Source organism: Crocuta crocuta, unplaced genomic scaffold (assembly GCF_008692635.1).
Source record: "Crocuta crocuta isolate KB4526 unplaced genomic scaffold, BGI_CrCroc_1.0 scaffold32, whole genome shotgun sequence".
Taxonomy (NCBI): domain Eukaryota; kingdom Metazoa; phylum Chordata; class Mammalia; order Carnivora; family Hyaenidae; genus Crocuta; species Crocuta crocuta.
Genome location: NW_027529424.1, coordinates 9,542,348 through 9,558,546, shown reverse-complemented (window position 1 = coordinate 9,558,546; position 16,199 = coordinate 9,542,348). Strand labels below are relative to the sequence as shown.

The 16,199-nt window shown below is 38.2% G+C and overlaps 1 protein-coding gene across 1 annotated transcript in view; it reads right to left on the bottom strand.

The window, feature by feature from the left end:
- ASB13 (ankyrin repeat and SOCS box containing 13) overlaps positions 1–16,199 on the bottom strand; it is a 72,029-nt gene that overhangs the window by 54,675 nt on the left and 1,155 nt on the right. The window contains exon 3 of the mRNA XM_077758412.1: positions 15,871–16,062. Within this exon, the coding sequence (XP_077614538.1) occupies positions 15,871–16,062 (192 nt within the window). The remainder of the gene's footprint in view (positions 1–15,870; positions 16,063–16,199) is intronic.

Here is a 16,199-nt window from a genome sequence, read left to right as displayed (position 1 = left end):
ACCATTTAATAACTCATAACTTAGATGTAATACCCAGTGCTGATCACAACATATGCCCTCCTGAATACTCCTTAATGGCCCGTCCCCCCCTCCCTCCCTCCAGCCACCCTCAGTTCTCTACATTTAAGAGTCTCTTAGGTTTGCCTCCCTTTCTCTCCAATACCCCTCTCGTATATTCTGTTTTTTTTTTTCCCCTTAAATTCCACATACGAGTGAAATCATACGGTATTTATCATTCTCTGACTGAGTTGTTTCTCTTAGCATAATACGTTCTAGCTCCATTCACGTCCTTGCAAATGGCAAGGTTTCATTCTTTTTGATAGCAAATGTTTCATTGTGTAATTATACCACATCTTTATCCATTCATCAGTCAGTGTACATTTGGGCTCTTTCCATAATTTGGCTATTGTTGATAACGCTGCTATAAACATTAGGGTNTTTGTCCTCCTCCCTGTTTTTATATTATTTTTGCTTCCCTTCCCCTATGTTCATCTGTTTTCTATCTTAAAGTCTTCATATGAGTGAAGTCATATGATATTTGTCTTCATCTGACTAAAATAGCTTAGCATAATACCCTCTAGTCCCATCCATGTAGTTGCAAATGGCAAGATCGTTCTTTTTGATAGCTGAGTAATACTCCATTATATATACATACCACATCTTCTTTATCCATTCATCCGTTGATGGACATTTGGGCTCTTTCCAGACTTTGGATATTGGTTTTTTTTATTTTTTATTTTGAGACAGAGAAGGAGCACGCATGCGCGTGAGTGGGGGCAGGAGCAGAGAGAGAGAGAGAGAGAATCCAAAGCAGGCTCCAAAGTGCTGACAGCTCAGAACCTGACGCGGGGCTAGAACTCACAAGCCGTGAGATCATGACCTGAGCCAAAGCTAATGTCTAACCGACTGAGCCACCCAGGTGCCCCCTTTGGCTATTGTTGATAGCGCTGCTATAAACATTGGGGTGCGTGTGTCCCTTTGAAACCGCACACCTGTATCCCTTGGATAAATACCTAGTAGTGCAAGTGCTGGGTTGTAGGGTCGTTCTATTTTTAATTTTTTGGGGGAAACTCCGTACTGTTTTCCAGAGTGGCTGCACCACTCAAACTGCTCTTTCTATGCTGTATCTTAGCAGAGTTGTTTGTTGTGCTCTCTCTTTAAGGACAGGGACTCAGTTTCCTATCACCCTTTGGTTCTTCCAGAGTCAAGCCTACTGATTTTTTTTAAATTCCAGGTGTTAAACCCTACTGATCGAAATAGCTTATGTAGTTAGGCCCTTTTGCTTTTCAAAGCCAAATTTTAGGTGATTCATCTTCCCAGTAAAGGTCTCTTATGCCTGGGGTGCCTGGTGTAGGGTCTGATCCTCTCCCCTCTCTGTGCTCATGGTGTCTCTCCCTTTGCAGACAGTCAAGTGCATCAGTTTGGCTCCTAATTGTGTGTCTACACTTCCTACTCCTTTCATATAGCTTCTTCACTACATTTATCTTCGGAGAGTCTGTACTTCCAGTGTTTGGATCATTTTGGGGTTATTTACACTGATGTGAGTATTATCTAGTTACATCCATGGGAAGAGGTAAGCTTAGGATCCTCCTACTCTGCCATTTTCCGCATATAGCTTTGTAAGTCAACAGTTATTAATTTCACTACTTTAAGGAAGTCCTTCTGTTGTTTTATGACTTCAGTTTTTCTTGAAATGTCTTTTGCTGTTATTTGTTTTTTCTGTCAGATTTCCTCTTTTTCCTTCTTGTTGCTTTTTTAAGATTGTCTCCTTATCATTGATTTCTAACAATTTCATTATAATGTGCCTAGATATGCTTTTGCTTGTAAAAAACAAATCATTCTTAGGATTTTTTTCAAACTTTGTGAGGCTATGAGTTTATATTTTTGCATCAAATTTGGAAATGTTTTAACTGTTATTTCCTTAAGTATGTTCTACTGTCTCCTTTTTTCTGAAATTCTGATTGTACATATTTTGGACTGTTTAATATTTCAAAAATCACTGGAATTTTATTTTTTAGAATTTCTTTCTGTACTTAAATGGAGTGTCCATTACTATGCCTTCATGTTCACTGATCTTTTCTTCTGCCGTGTCTAATTTTCATTTAATCCATCTAGTGAATTTTTCATCTTATTTATATTTTAAAATAGTTTTTTTTTTTTTGAGAGGGGAAAAAAAGCATGTGAGATCAGGGGAGGGTGAGAGAGAGAGAGAGAGAGAGAGAGAGAATCGCAAGCAGGCTCCGTGCTCAGCACAGAGGCCAACATGGGGCTTGATTCCACAACCTCAAGATCATGACCTGAGCTGAAATCAAGTTGGGTGCTAAACTGGATGAGCCACAGAGGTGCCCTGAATTGTTCATTTTAGATACTATTTTTTTCAGTTCTAGAAATACCATCTGATTTCTAATATAGTATCCATTTCTTTCATTGTTTCATTTTTTAAGTTTTTGAACATATAGCAGCAATTTAAATGTGCTTATCTGCCAAGTCCAATGTCTGTCTTTTCTGAGTATATTTCTATTCACTGATTTCTTTCTCCTCATAAGTCATATTTTTTCCCTGCTGTGTTCAATGTTCAATGATTATCGAATGCAGAATATTGTGAATTTTACATTATTGAGGGTTTGGATTGTGTTGTCTTCAAAGAGTATTGAATTTTGTTCTAGTTGGCAGTTAGTTTATTGGCAGACCAATCTGATTTCTTCGAGTCTTCTCTCTCAACTTTGCTAGAGCATGTGTGCAGTAGCTTTCCTTTAGGGCTACTTTATCCCTACTGACATATTTTATGGCATTTGTAAATTCTACTGCATGTCCCTTGTGTTCAATAAGATCTTTCTGCTCTGGTAGGTCAGAACTCAAATGTTTCCCAAGCCTGTGTGAGCTCTGGAACTTGATAGTCTTTCCCTGTAATTTGTTCTTCTCATGATTTCTGGGTCTCTTTCCCTATCTATGCACAGTTTAGGATTCTGTCAGAGAATCAATGAAATCCCTGGAAAGATTTCTGAAATTCACTGCATACTTTCTCCTCCTTGTGTGCTATCCTCAAAATTCAAACCATGTTAGCCTCTTGAAACTGAAATCTATTTCCTCAGCTCAAGAAAACCATCATTCTATGTGGGGTTATCCCTTCCTGTCCAAGATGCAATAAATGCATTCATTAGAGTTTTGGACTGTGTTGGTCCAACTCTGAAAATAGCTGTTTTATATGTTTCCACCAGTTTTCCAGAAGTTTATAGTGGGAAAGCTAGACTGGTACCAGTTACTCCATCATGGTCAGAAAGAAAAATGCTGACTTTGTTTTGTCTTTTGTTTTTTTAGCTTTAATTACTGTTAATGCAAGTCTAAATTTGTTTTGTCCATAATTTGCCAATTCTTTATGCCACTGGATTATTTTGAAGCAATCCAAAATAATATAATATTTAATATTTGTTTTAGGAGGTATGTCTGAAATATAAGGAATTTTAAAATATAAACCCAGAGCCATTATCCTCATCTAAAAAATATTAATTGTTTAATATTAAAACTCTATTTCAGTTTTCTATATTGTCTCTAAAAAATGTTTTTACCATGTATTTAATTGGAAAGTAAGCAAGGTCAATGCATTGCTGATATACTACTTTATCTCTCTTTTAACTAGATTTCCTCATCATCTTTATCTTCCCCCTTGTATTTTTTTAAAGAAACTAGTCATTTTAGCTATAGAATTTTCCACATTGTAGATTTTGCTGCTTATATCTCTGTAGTGTCATTTAACATGTTCTTCTGTTGTCCATAGTTTCTGTACACTGGAAACTGGATCTATAGTTCAGATGTTTAATGAGATTCAGGTCTTTTGGTAAGAATACTCCATAGATTATAAAATTTCTATTGCATTAAGTTAGGAAGTTTGTTATGTCTGCATTTTCCTCTTTGATAATTAATTTGATCAATTGGTGTAGGAGTTGTCAGCCTGACCCATCCATTAAAATAACTTAAAAAAAATTCTTCACCACATACCAATCCATGTGCTAAGAAATTATATACATAATCACATTTGATTATTAATCTTATGATGTAGGTACTCTTTTTTTTAATGTTTTATTTATTCTTGAGACAGAGAGAGACAGAGCATGAGAGGGGGAGGGTCAGAGAGAGAGGGAGACACAGAATCTGAAGCAGGCTCCAGGCTCTGAGCTGCCAGCACAGAGCCCGATGTGGTGGGGCTCGAACCCACAAACGTGAGATCATGACCTGAGCTGAAGTTGGAGGCTTAACCGACTGAGCCACCCAGGTGCCCCCTTATGATGTAGGTACTCTTACTATCTCCATTTTATAAATAAGAATACTTAAACAGAGATAGATTAAACTATCTGCTTAGCTGCTGAGTGCCAGAATTAAAACTTGAACTCAGCTAGTCTGTTTCCAGAGCTTTCACGAGGTTCACTAGGCTCACTTCATTTTCATTAAGCCTTTATGGCAAAGGTTGAGGTTTTTTTTTTTTTTTTCTGTAAAAGGTCAGATGGTAAGTATCTTAGGCTTTGTGAGACAACTCCCATTGCAAAAATTCGACCCTGTTCTTCAAGTACAGAGCATCCATACTCAATACAGCAACAAACATGTGTGATGGAGTGCCAACAAAGCTATTCTAAAAGATAGCAAGCTAGATTTGGCCTGTGGGCATAATTTGCCAACCCTCATTTTTAAAAAAAATGTTTATTTGAGTTTGAGAGAGAGCACGAGAAGGGGATGGGAAGAAAGAGAGAGGGGGACACAGAATCTGAAGCAGGCTCCAGGCTCTGAGCTGTCAGCACAGATCCCAACTGGAAGCTGACACCCATGAATGGTAAGATTGTGACCTACGCTGAAGTTGGATGCTTAACTGCCACCCAGGCACTCCAGTAATTCTACTCTATACATGCCTCAGTGTTTTCATTTAATCTTTAGCCCTTAAAAGTTTTGCTCNGAGCTGGCAGTCAGCACAGAGCCCGACGCGGGGCTCGAACCCACGAACCGCGAGATCATGACCTAAGCGAAAGTCGGACGCTTAACCGACTGAGCCACCCAGGCGCCCCATTTTTAATGTTTATTTTTGAGAGAGAGCGAGCATGTGCGTGAGGAGGAGAGGGGGAGAGAGGGAGAGGGGGGAGACCGAGGCTCTAAGCAGGTTCTATTCTGTCAGTGCAGAGCCCAATGTGTGGGGCTCAAACTCCCAAAGAGTGAGATCGTGACCTGAGCCAAAGTTGGACACAACTGACTAAGCCACGCAGGTGTCACTGCCCTTTCTTTTGATATTATAGCACGTGCTTTTTTGGCTGGAATTTCTTTTGTGGTTGTTGTTAATAAAAATCAATTTCAGTGCTTTTAAATTGGCTTGATGGTCTTATACCGATTTTTGAGTCATTGATATTGATAAAAAGTGTCTCATCAAATCTCAGCTGCAACAAAAGCACCTGAAATGCCAGTAAGAAAGTAATTGCTTGGGGCACCTGGGTGGCTCAGTCGGTTGAGTGTTGAACTTCAGCTCAGGTCATGATTTCATGGTCTGTGGATTTGAACCCCGCCTTGGGCTCTGTGCTGACAGCTTGGGGCCTGAAGCCTGCTTCAGATTCTGTCTCCCTCTCTCTCTGCCCCTCTCCCCTCTCAAAAATAAACATTAAAAAATTTTTTTAAAGTAGTTCCTGAGCCCTGATCTTCCCTAGTTAAAAATAAGTACCCCAGAGTTGGGGTCCAGTATTTGTATTTCTAATAAGCTCCACAAGTGTGCTAGTTGGGTTCTCTGGGAAGCAGATGCTAAAATTAGTTAGGGTTAGGAGTCTAAAATGTTTGTTGAAGAGTGCTCCAATTTGGGTCCTATAAGAAGCAGATACCAAGATGGGTTAAATGTTTAAGAGACTTATTAGGAGAAATTCCATAAAGGATAAATGGAGAGAGCACAGAAATAGGCAGGGAGAACCTAAAGATGAAGCTATAAATGTAACAACTGTGGGAAAAAAGTAAAGAAAGGTTTGAATATAAGGAGTCTCAGGTGGCAGCAGGCATATAGAAGTCTTGGCCAGGCTGATGGAGAGTCCCTGAGCAAAAGTTATCCACTGTAGGAGTTAGGTAGGAATGAGCCAGCACTAGTAACCTTGATGTGCCCTCTTACTGTCTGGGAGCATCCTAGAGGAAACCTGAATGCCATGATGGGGTCCAGTGGTTTGGCAGTTGAAGTCCATGAGTCAATTATGCTTCCATAGCAGGTTCTCTTCAAGGATGTGACTTCTGTTGCCACCACAGTCTAACTCTTGCACCACATAGACCCATTTCTCAACACATATTTAGAGAGCAGTTCCTCCATTGTTACCAGGGGCCTCTCAAAGAGGAATTTGGAAAAAAATTTATAGGCTACACTACAGCCTCTGTCTGTGTAGTTAGTCTCCGGGCTCAATGGGCATTCCTTATTTTCCTCCTCCACTCTCAATTTTAAATTCCCCTCACTGTCAACTATCCTCTCAATTGGTCTTTATGTATCACTTGGTGATGGGACTCAGACCTGGATTCTTGACTGGTCTGCATCCACAGTAATAATTTCATACATTCATACATTGGAATTGCTGTGTTTGTTCATTCACAGTTATAATGGGCATGGGAGGCACAAGATGCACTCAAGTGGCTCCTCTGGGTCTACAGGCATTCCCGTGTGTAAAAACAGCCCTGTTTCCTCCTGCTAATCAGTGTCAACTGCAACTGTCAAGACAGTGACTCCCCTTCTCACCTGCAGCTCTCTAACTGTAAGAGGCCAAAATGTTCTGGTGGCAGCTTTAGCATCCAGTGTGAAGGGCATATGTTGAATCTCCTGATAAGAGTGTAGAGAGACAGGAAGGTGGGGGGATAGCAGAAGGACCCTAGGCTCACCTTGCCTGATGAATACAACTAGATAACTATCAAATAATCCTAAATACCCCTGAAACCAACCTGCATATTGGCAGAAGTCCACAACTAAAGGGAAGGAAGAAGCCATATTGAAGAAGGTAGGAAGTGTGGAGATGCAGCTTGGGAGAAAAATGGATCCTGCCTGCTGTAGAGGGGAGGGAGCCATGGGCACAGAAGGGAGAGATGAGAGAGAGGTACATACAGGGGAATGTACAAGGAGAATGTTTCCCCATGGCCATTGGTTTGGAAAATGAGAGAAGCCAAATTTTGAGTTCTTACCACCAGTGGGACTTAAATCCTGGAGTTTTAAAGGTCAGTAGGCTTGGCCGAGATAGATCCCAGAGGGTACTACACTGTTGCTGGAGAGAAGCCAGACAAGTAACCCAGGGGCAGGCAGTGTGGAAACAGTGATCTGAAGAGTGTGCAGAGCATACAGTGGAGAGAGCATGTGTTTTTCCTGGAGCATGTCCCTGAGAGGTAGCATTCACAGAGAGACCCCTACAGGAACAAAGGAGTTGGCTGGAACCATTTCTCTCCCCTACCCTTCAATGTAAATACAGAAACACCTATAAGCTGCGCACAGCACTGACGCTGGCTGCCTAACATGCTTATAGCAAGCTCCCCACTCTGTGCTCTGGTGGTACTGACCCTCTCAGTCAAGCTTGCCTCAGTTCCAGGGTGGCAGGCTCCTACCCCAGAAGACCAGCACAAATGCCTGCTGACACCACATCTTCTGACCAATGAGTTTTGCAGGCCCTCAGTTCTGGTGGAGGTTGTGACAAGTCTCATTTCACAGACAGACCAATGAACACCTAGTTAAAACTTACCATATTCAGGCCAGGACCAAACACTGCCCACAGAAGGTACTCCCTGAAGCACCAAACACCAGGCACTACATAACCTCTTCTTCTTAAAGCCCTTACTTTCAGAAGCTGGAGACATAATTGGCTTTTCTAACACAGAGAAGAAGGCAGAGACAGACAAAATGAGAAGACAGAGGAATTTATCCCAAATGAAAGAACAAAATAAGGCTATGGCCATAGATCTAAGCAGAAACAGATATAAATATGATTATGAGGATGGAAAGGTAAGTAGAGTCAGCTCTCAAAATGCCTTCTAAATCATATAAAATATACTTATCAAGTTAAGGAAGATCCTTTCTATTCCTAGTTTGTTGGGTGGTTTTTTTAAATCATAAAGCATATTGGATTTTGTTAAATGCTTCATTAAATCTATTGAAGGAATCATGTGACTTTTGTTTATTGTTATTATGTGATTTATTACATTGATTTTTTTTATATTAAACCAGCTTTGTATTTCTGAGATAATCCCAGTATTCCTGATGTATCATTCTTTTTATATGTTGCTAGATTCAGTTTGCTAATATTTTGTTGGGAGTTTTTGCATTTCTATTCATAAGAGAGACTGATCTATAGGTTTCCTTTCTTGTGACCATTTTGTTTGATTTTTGGTATCAGTATAACACTGGCTTCATCAAATGAGTTGGGAATGTTTTCCCCACTTCTATTTTTTTTTTTTAATTTGTCGAAAAATGGTACTAATTCTTCTTTATATGGTTGATAGAATTTAGTGGTGAAGCCCCCTGTGTCTGGGCTTTTCTTTTTTTATTTTTTTTTCTTAAATTTTTATTTATTTCTGAGAGAGAGAGAGAGAGAGNACCATGTCTGGGCTTTTCTTTGTGGATATATATTTTTAAATTACTAATTCAGTCTTTTCACTTGTTAGAGTTCCATTTAGGCTGTTTTTTTCTTGAGTCAATTTTCAGTAGCATTTCAGTATGTCTGTGTATTCATCTGTTTATCCAATTTACCTTATTTGTTTCCCCAGTGTTGTGTATAGTAATCCTTTATAACCTATTTTATTTTGGTAAGGTTTCTGTTAATGCTCTCTTTCATTTCTGATTCTGGTAATTTGAATCTTCTCTTTCTTGGTCAGTCTCCCTAAAGGTTTGTCCATATTTTCAAAGAACCACCTCTTGATTTCATTTTTCTCTATTGTTATTTTATTCTCTATTTTCCTAATTTCTGTGCTAACTTTGATTATTTCTGTCTTGTTGCTTGTATTTAGTTCTTTGTATAAGTTTCTTAAGGTAGGGGTTAGATCATTGACTTAAGATTTTATTTAATATAGGCATTACAGGTATAAATTCCTCTATAAGCATTGCTTTTACTACATCCCATAGACTTTGGCAGTTAGTGTCTTAATTTTCACTCAATTCAAAATAAGGCTTTTAATTCCCTTTTGATTTATTCTTAAATCCACTGGCTACTTAGGAGTGTGTTAATGTCCACATGCATATAAGTTTCCTAATTTTTTTCCTGGAAACTGATTGCTAATTTCATTCCATTGTGCTCAGAGAAACACATAAAATTTAACAGGGCTTGTTTTATGACCTAATATATTGCTTACTCTGTAAAATGTTCCACATGCACTTGAGAAGAATGTATATTCTGTTGTGGAGTGTTCTATAGAGGTCTATTAGGTCTAATTGGGTTATAATTTTCAAGTTTTCTATTGATAATCTATTTATTCTATCCATTATCAAAAGTGGAGTGTTGAAGTCTCCAACTATTATTACTTGTCTATTTCTTCTTTCATTTCTGCAAATTTTGCTTCATGTATTATGTAGTTCTGTTATTAGGTGATACCTATATTATATCTTCCTTAGAGATTAACTCTTTTACCATAAAAATTTTCTCTTTATTTCTAGTAATCTTTTTTCTGTTTTAAAGTATATTGTCTTAATACAGCCATTTCACTTTCTTATGGATGCTATCTTCATGATCTACCTTTTTCCATCTTTTTACTTTCAATATATTTATGTCTTTAAATCCAAAGTTTGTCTGCTGCAGTTTATAGTGGAATCATTTTTTAAAAATATTTTTTATTTTTGAAAGACAGAAAGAAACTGACATAGGGCAAGTAGGGGAGGGGCAGAGAGAGAGGGAGACACAGATTCTAAAGCAGGCTCCAGGCTCTGAGCAGTCAGCACAAAGCCTGATGTGGGGCTTGAAGCCACAAACTGTGAGATCATGACATGAGCCAAAGTCAGACACTTAACTGACTGAGCCACCCAGGCGCCCCAGTGGAATCATTTTTTAATCCATTTTATAGATCTCTGCATTTTGATTGGATTGTTTAATCATTCACATTTTATGTTATTGATACAGCTGGATTTAAGTTTGCCATTTTACTGTTTTTTTATACTTCATGTTTTATTCATTCCTCTATTCCTCCTTTACTGTTTTCAAGTGAACATTTTCTACTGTATCATTTTTACTTCTTTAATTTTATTTGCTTTTTAAATTATTGCTTTAGAGTTTGCCATATACATCTCCTCAGAATCAGATCAGATTTATACTTGCTTAATTCTAAAAATATATAGAAGTGAAATTCCTATATACCTCTAATCCCCCCTCCCCACCTTTTGTGTTATTAATATTAAAACCCAACAATATATTGCTATAATTATTACTCTACCATCTGTTGTCATTTCCTTAGTCAAATACAGCTTTGCTCCCACCTCCTCATTCGTGTTTTCATTAGCAGATATGTGTGTGTGTATGTGTGTGTTACATTTCTATATGTTACAAGCCCAATATTATATACATACTATTCTGTGAATTAAAATTATGAGAATAAAAGAAAATATACATTTATACATTTTTATCTTTAATTATAATTAAATTGGGGCACCTGGGTGGCTTAGTCGGTTAAGCGTCTGACTTTCACTTGGGTCATGATCTCGTGGTTCGTGGGTTCGAGCCCAGCGTAGGGCTCTGTGCTGACTGCCAGCTCAGAGCCTGGTGCCTGTTTCAGTCTGTGACTCCCTCTCTCTCTGACCCTCCCCTGCTCACGCTGTCTCTCTCTCTCCTAGAAATAAATAAAAAATATTTTAAAAAATAATAATTATAATTAACTTTACCAGTGTCTCTATTTTTTCACATGGATTCAGATTACCATCTTGTGTCACTCGGTTTTAACCTGAAGAATTCTTTAGTATTTTTTGTAAGGAAGATCTGCTGACAACATAACCTTACATTTTTTGCTTATCTGGGACAGTTTCACTTTGATACATTTTCTGGATATAAGATTCTTGGTTGACAATTTTTTCCCTTTAATCACTTTGAATATGTCATCCCACTGCCTCCTTGATTCCATTAGCTCTGCTAAGTCAGCTTTTAATCTTATCAGGTGTCACTTGTAAGTGACAAGTTAGTTTTCTATTGCTGCTTTCAAAATTTTGTCCTTGGCTTTGATTTTCAGCCTTGCTACTATGATGTGTGTGTTTGTGAATCTCTTTGAATTCATCCCATGTGGAGTTCATTGAGCTTCCTGGATGTATTATTGTTATTATCATATAAATTTGGGGAGTCTTCAGCCATTGCTTCTTCAAATATTTTTTCTTTTTTTCCTTTCCTTGTCCTCCCATTACACACACAGTGATGTACTCAATGTTGTCTCCTATTTCTGTGAGGTGTAACATTTTATTCATTCTTTTTCTCTTTTTTTCAGTTTACATAATCTCTATTGGTCTGTCTCCAAATTTGGTAATTCTTCCAGCTCCAGTCTATTGTTGAGTCCCTCTAGGGTTTATTTCCATTATTATACTTGTCAACTCCACATTTTCCATTTGCCTCTTTTTAAATAATTTCTTTTTATTGATATTCTCTATGTTATGTGGCATTGTCATGTCTTGATTTCTTTTACCACACTTTTCTTTGGTTTGTTAAATATATCAAACCAAAGGGCTACTTGAAGTCTCTGTTAAGTCCAAGATTAGTCACACAGGAGTTTCTGTTGCTTTTTTCCCCTCAGGGTACAGGTCATACTTCTGTTTCTTTTCACACATAATAAATTTTGGTTAAAAACTGATACAATTTAGAAAATAAGTTTCTCCAGTTCTGTGTATTGGTCTTCCCTTCTCCCTTTGGGTCTTGCTACTGTTATTTGCTTATTTGTTTAGTGATGGGCGGGGTTATTTTTGTGATCTCTATTTCTCCATAGGTAATTAGTCTTCTGTTATTCCTTCTCAGGGAGTCACAGCTGTATGTCAACAGTCATCCTGGTATGACCGTAATATTGGTAGAGCTATCTTTCTCTGAAATATTAATAACTCTATATTATCAGTAAAAAGAATACTTAAAAATCTTAAAGAACAGACACTGATAACTTTGCAAATTAATTCTATTAAACATTTTTGCAAGAAATATTACCAATTTTAATGAAAGTATTTTGGAAATTAAAACGGAGTAATTATCAACTAATTCTGTGAGGCTAGAGTTACCTGATAACAAAAAATATTACAAGGAAAGTAAAATGTATAGACCAGTATCTCTCATGAATGTAAATGCCAAAATTCTTAACAAAATATCTGCAATTCATGTCCAATAATATGTAAAAAGGATAATACATCCTAGTCAAATTGGATTTACCCCCAGGAACCCGGGGTTGGCTTAACATTTGAAAATCAATTAATGTAACTCACCAAATTAATAGGGTAAAAAAGAAAACTGTATAATCTCAATAGATGCAGACAAAATTCAGCACTTATTTATGATAAAAGTCTCAAAAACTAAGCATAAAAGGGAAAATCCTCAACCTAAAAAAATGTAAAATATTAAAGCCAACATTATACTTAATGGTCAAAAACTGAATGCTTTTTCCCTAAGATCAGAGATACACAAAGATGTTTGTTTTCAGCTTTTCATCATTGCACTAGAGGCCATGATGTAATAAGGAAAAAATAGATTGTAAATAAAAGTATTTTTATTTGCACTCATTATGTTTGTCTTAGAAAATCTTAACACACACACACACACAAATAGCCATCAGATCTAATTACTGAGTTCAGTAAATTGCAAGTATAAGGTTAATATGGAAAAATCAATTGTATTTTCATATATCAGCAACAAACCATTGTAAATTAAATTTTTAAACACCATTAAAAATATAGAGGTAAATATAACACTGTACCTAATACCTGTACACTTAAAGCTTTAATCTTGCTGGGAAATTTTAAAAGACCTAATAGAGATATCATGTTCATGAAGATGGACTATTAAGATGGTAATTCTCCCCAAATTGATCTATATATTGAACAGAAGCCCAAACAAAATTCTAGCAGGTTTTTTTTTTTAGATAGAAAAGGTAATTCTAAAATTATATGAAAATTCAAAAGACTTAGAATAGCCTAAACATGTACGAAAAAGAACAAAGTTGGAAATCATGCAAATTCAAACCATAATACACCCTCCAGAGTAACTAAAAAAGTGTTGGCAACTGGGGGACCTGTGTGGCCCAGTTGGTTAATCTTACTACTCTTGATTTCAGCTCAGGTCATGGTCCTGCAGTTCATGCATTCCAGCCTTGTGTCAGGCTCTGCTCTGACAGTGTGGGGCCTGCTTGGGTTTCTGTCTCTCTGCCTCTCCCTGCCCCCCCCCCAAATAAACTTAAAGTGTTTGAAAAATGTAGGGCAACTAGAATACTCATGCATTGCTTGTGAAAATGTAACTTGGTAAAACCAATTTGCAAAACGTTTGGCATTATATTACTGAAGTTGAACATTCATCTTTTTTATTGCCACAGTAATGCTGCATACTAAACCACCCGAAGTTCAGTGGCTAAGGACAACAGCATTCTCATGCTCATCAGTCCTCAGGAGGTCTAACATTCTGTGAACCTAAGGTGGGTTAATGCTGCAACTTGGATTCACATCTGCTCCACAGTTTGTTCTGAAGGCCGAGGCTGAAAAGGCAGTTATTTGAGACATGGTCTCCTTCTGTGCATTACTTGAGTTTAAGAGCCAAACGAACTATATATGGATATTCAATATTCCTGCTCATGTCATGTCTACTAATATTCTATCAGCCAAAAATACTCACATGACTAAGAGCAGTAACAGTGGAGTAGAGAAATAAACTCGGCCAACACCATAAGGAGGGAGGGAATAAATGCTTGCTGAAACAATTCCAAATTATGTCCAGTATGGTATATACCCAACATAAATGATGCACACGTGCACCAAGAGACATGAATAATAAGAATGTTCAAGCAGAACTATTCATAATAGCCAAGAACTGCCAGCAATCAAAATGTCTGTCAACAGTACAATGGAGGAGTGCCTGGCTGGATCAATCAGTAGAGTATGAGACTCTTGATCTAAAGGCTGTGAGTTCAGGCCCCACATTGGGCACAGAACCTACATTAAAAAAATAATACAATGGAAAAAGAAAATGTGTTATAGCCACATCTGTATAGCCATGAAAATGAAAGAGTAAGTATCCACAAAAACATGTCTCACTAACCATGTTACTCCAAAGAAACTAGATACAAAATTATTCAGTTTACATGAACTGCAAAACTAGTAAATGGTGAAGTTTAGGGGTGTGTGTTCAGGCATTAAACCTAATAAGAAAGGTAAGGCAGAGATGATTATGGAAATTAGATTAGTGATTAGGTTTTATAGTAGGGAAGGTGGGTAGGTATTGATTGGGAGTTGACACAAGATGGAGCTTCTCAGGGTTAGACAATGTTCTATTTCTTGACCAGAGTGTCATTTCATGAATATTTGGTTTGTGTTAAATCAGGGAGTTGTACATTTTGGTTTTGTGTATCTTAAAATATTCTATTTCATTCTGTTTCTACATCCAATCCTCTTTAGTTCTTAAACACACTTAGTTTCATTTCTAGAGACTTTGTACTTGCTTTGCCTTCTACTTGGAAAGCTCTTCCTCCACATCTTTCAAGGGCTGCTCTTTGGTCTGCTTTTATTATTGAGCTTTCACATCAAATGTCGCTTATTCAGTGAGATCTTGCAGCTCTGCCTCTTCTGCCCCTGGCCGCCAGCCTCCAACCCATTTCCAGCTTGGTTTCAGAGCAGTACTGTTAAATGAATTTCTATTTTTGTTGTGGTGGTGGTTTACTTGTTTGTTATCCACTTCTAGAATAAGTTCCATTATGTGCAGTGTGCTTGTCTAGCTTGTTCACAACTATAATCCTAGTGCTTTAGCAGCTGAGCAGAGTAAACAGTAAAAACTGTTATTTTTTTTTAAGTTATTTTTTTTAAGTTTAGTTATTCAGAGAAAGAATGAACCGGGGAAGGGCAGAGAGAGAGAGAGACAGAGAAACCCGAGCATGCTCTGCACTGTCGTCACAGAGCCCAGTGTGGGGCTCGATCTCAGGACCCTGGGATCACGACCTGAGCTGAAAGAATGGGAGGTTAAAAGCTATTGAATTAATCTAGTCCCAGCATGTGGCACAGTGCCTGGTTCCTGGTAAGTATCTGCAGTACATAATCTCTCTCATTTGTAGAATTAATGCTATATGTGGTCCCTTATAACCACGTAGAAGTGTTTTTGAAGGGAAAACAACTTAAATATTACACGCACTTAAACTTTACATGCACTTAATTACGTGCACTTAAATAGTACGTGCACTTAAATTTGCATTTAATTATGTGCACTTAAATATTACATGTGTGATAGTGGAAAAGAATCCTAATTCAATTAAGTCAGGGAGCAATGAAGGGTTCCATGAGCACTACTCCCGGAAGCTTATTTTACATACCTTAGCAGGAAGATTTTCTCCCTCCAGACAACAACCCAGCCAATGAGAAAGTGCCAGAGGTCAGTCAACGAGAAGCGACCACAACCCTGAACTCTGGGTCTCCTCCAATGAATTGTCACAACCAACTCTCCCAACTTCCTCCTTTATAAAACAACACTTTTCCTCCTTCATCCTTTGGGTTTGCCTGTAGTTCACCATCATCTGCGTGTCTTGAACCTTTCCTTTGTTTGTAAAAACCTGGTAAAACTACAGTTCTAAGACTAACACTTTAACTTTTAAGGTTATTTTTAGGGATTTAACGTTTATTAAACTGCAAGGTTTTATAAATGTCGCTTTGAGGCAAAATAAGTGTCTCCACTGCACCCTCAAGAGACACGATGGGAGACAAACATTCCAGCCCAACGTGGGTCAGGGGCTGGAATACACCCAGACCCATCATGGCGGCCGGACATGTTCCCGGGAACGTCTTCCGCATCCGGCCACGCACGAAGGCCTGGAGACCCCGGGCTCTGCTTCGCCCCGCCCGCGGCTGCGCACGCCAGACTGCGTCCTCCAATCCCAGGGCTCGCTGCAGCATCGCGCCTGCGCAGACAGGAGAGGCGAGCGCCGCGTGGACGCCGGCTGCCTCCCGCGCCTGCGCCTCGGCTCCTCCTCCGTGATTGGCTCCTGCTTTTCACTACTTTTCAGTTTACACTTTCTCTTTTTTTTTTTTTTTAAAT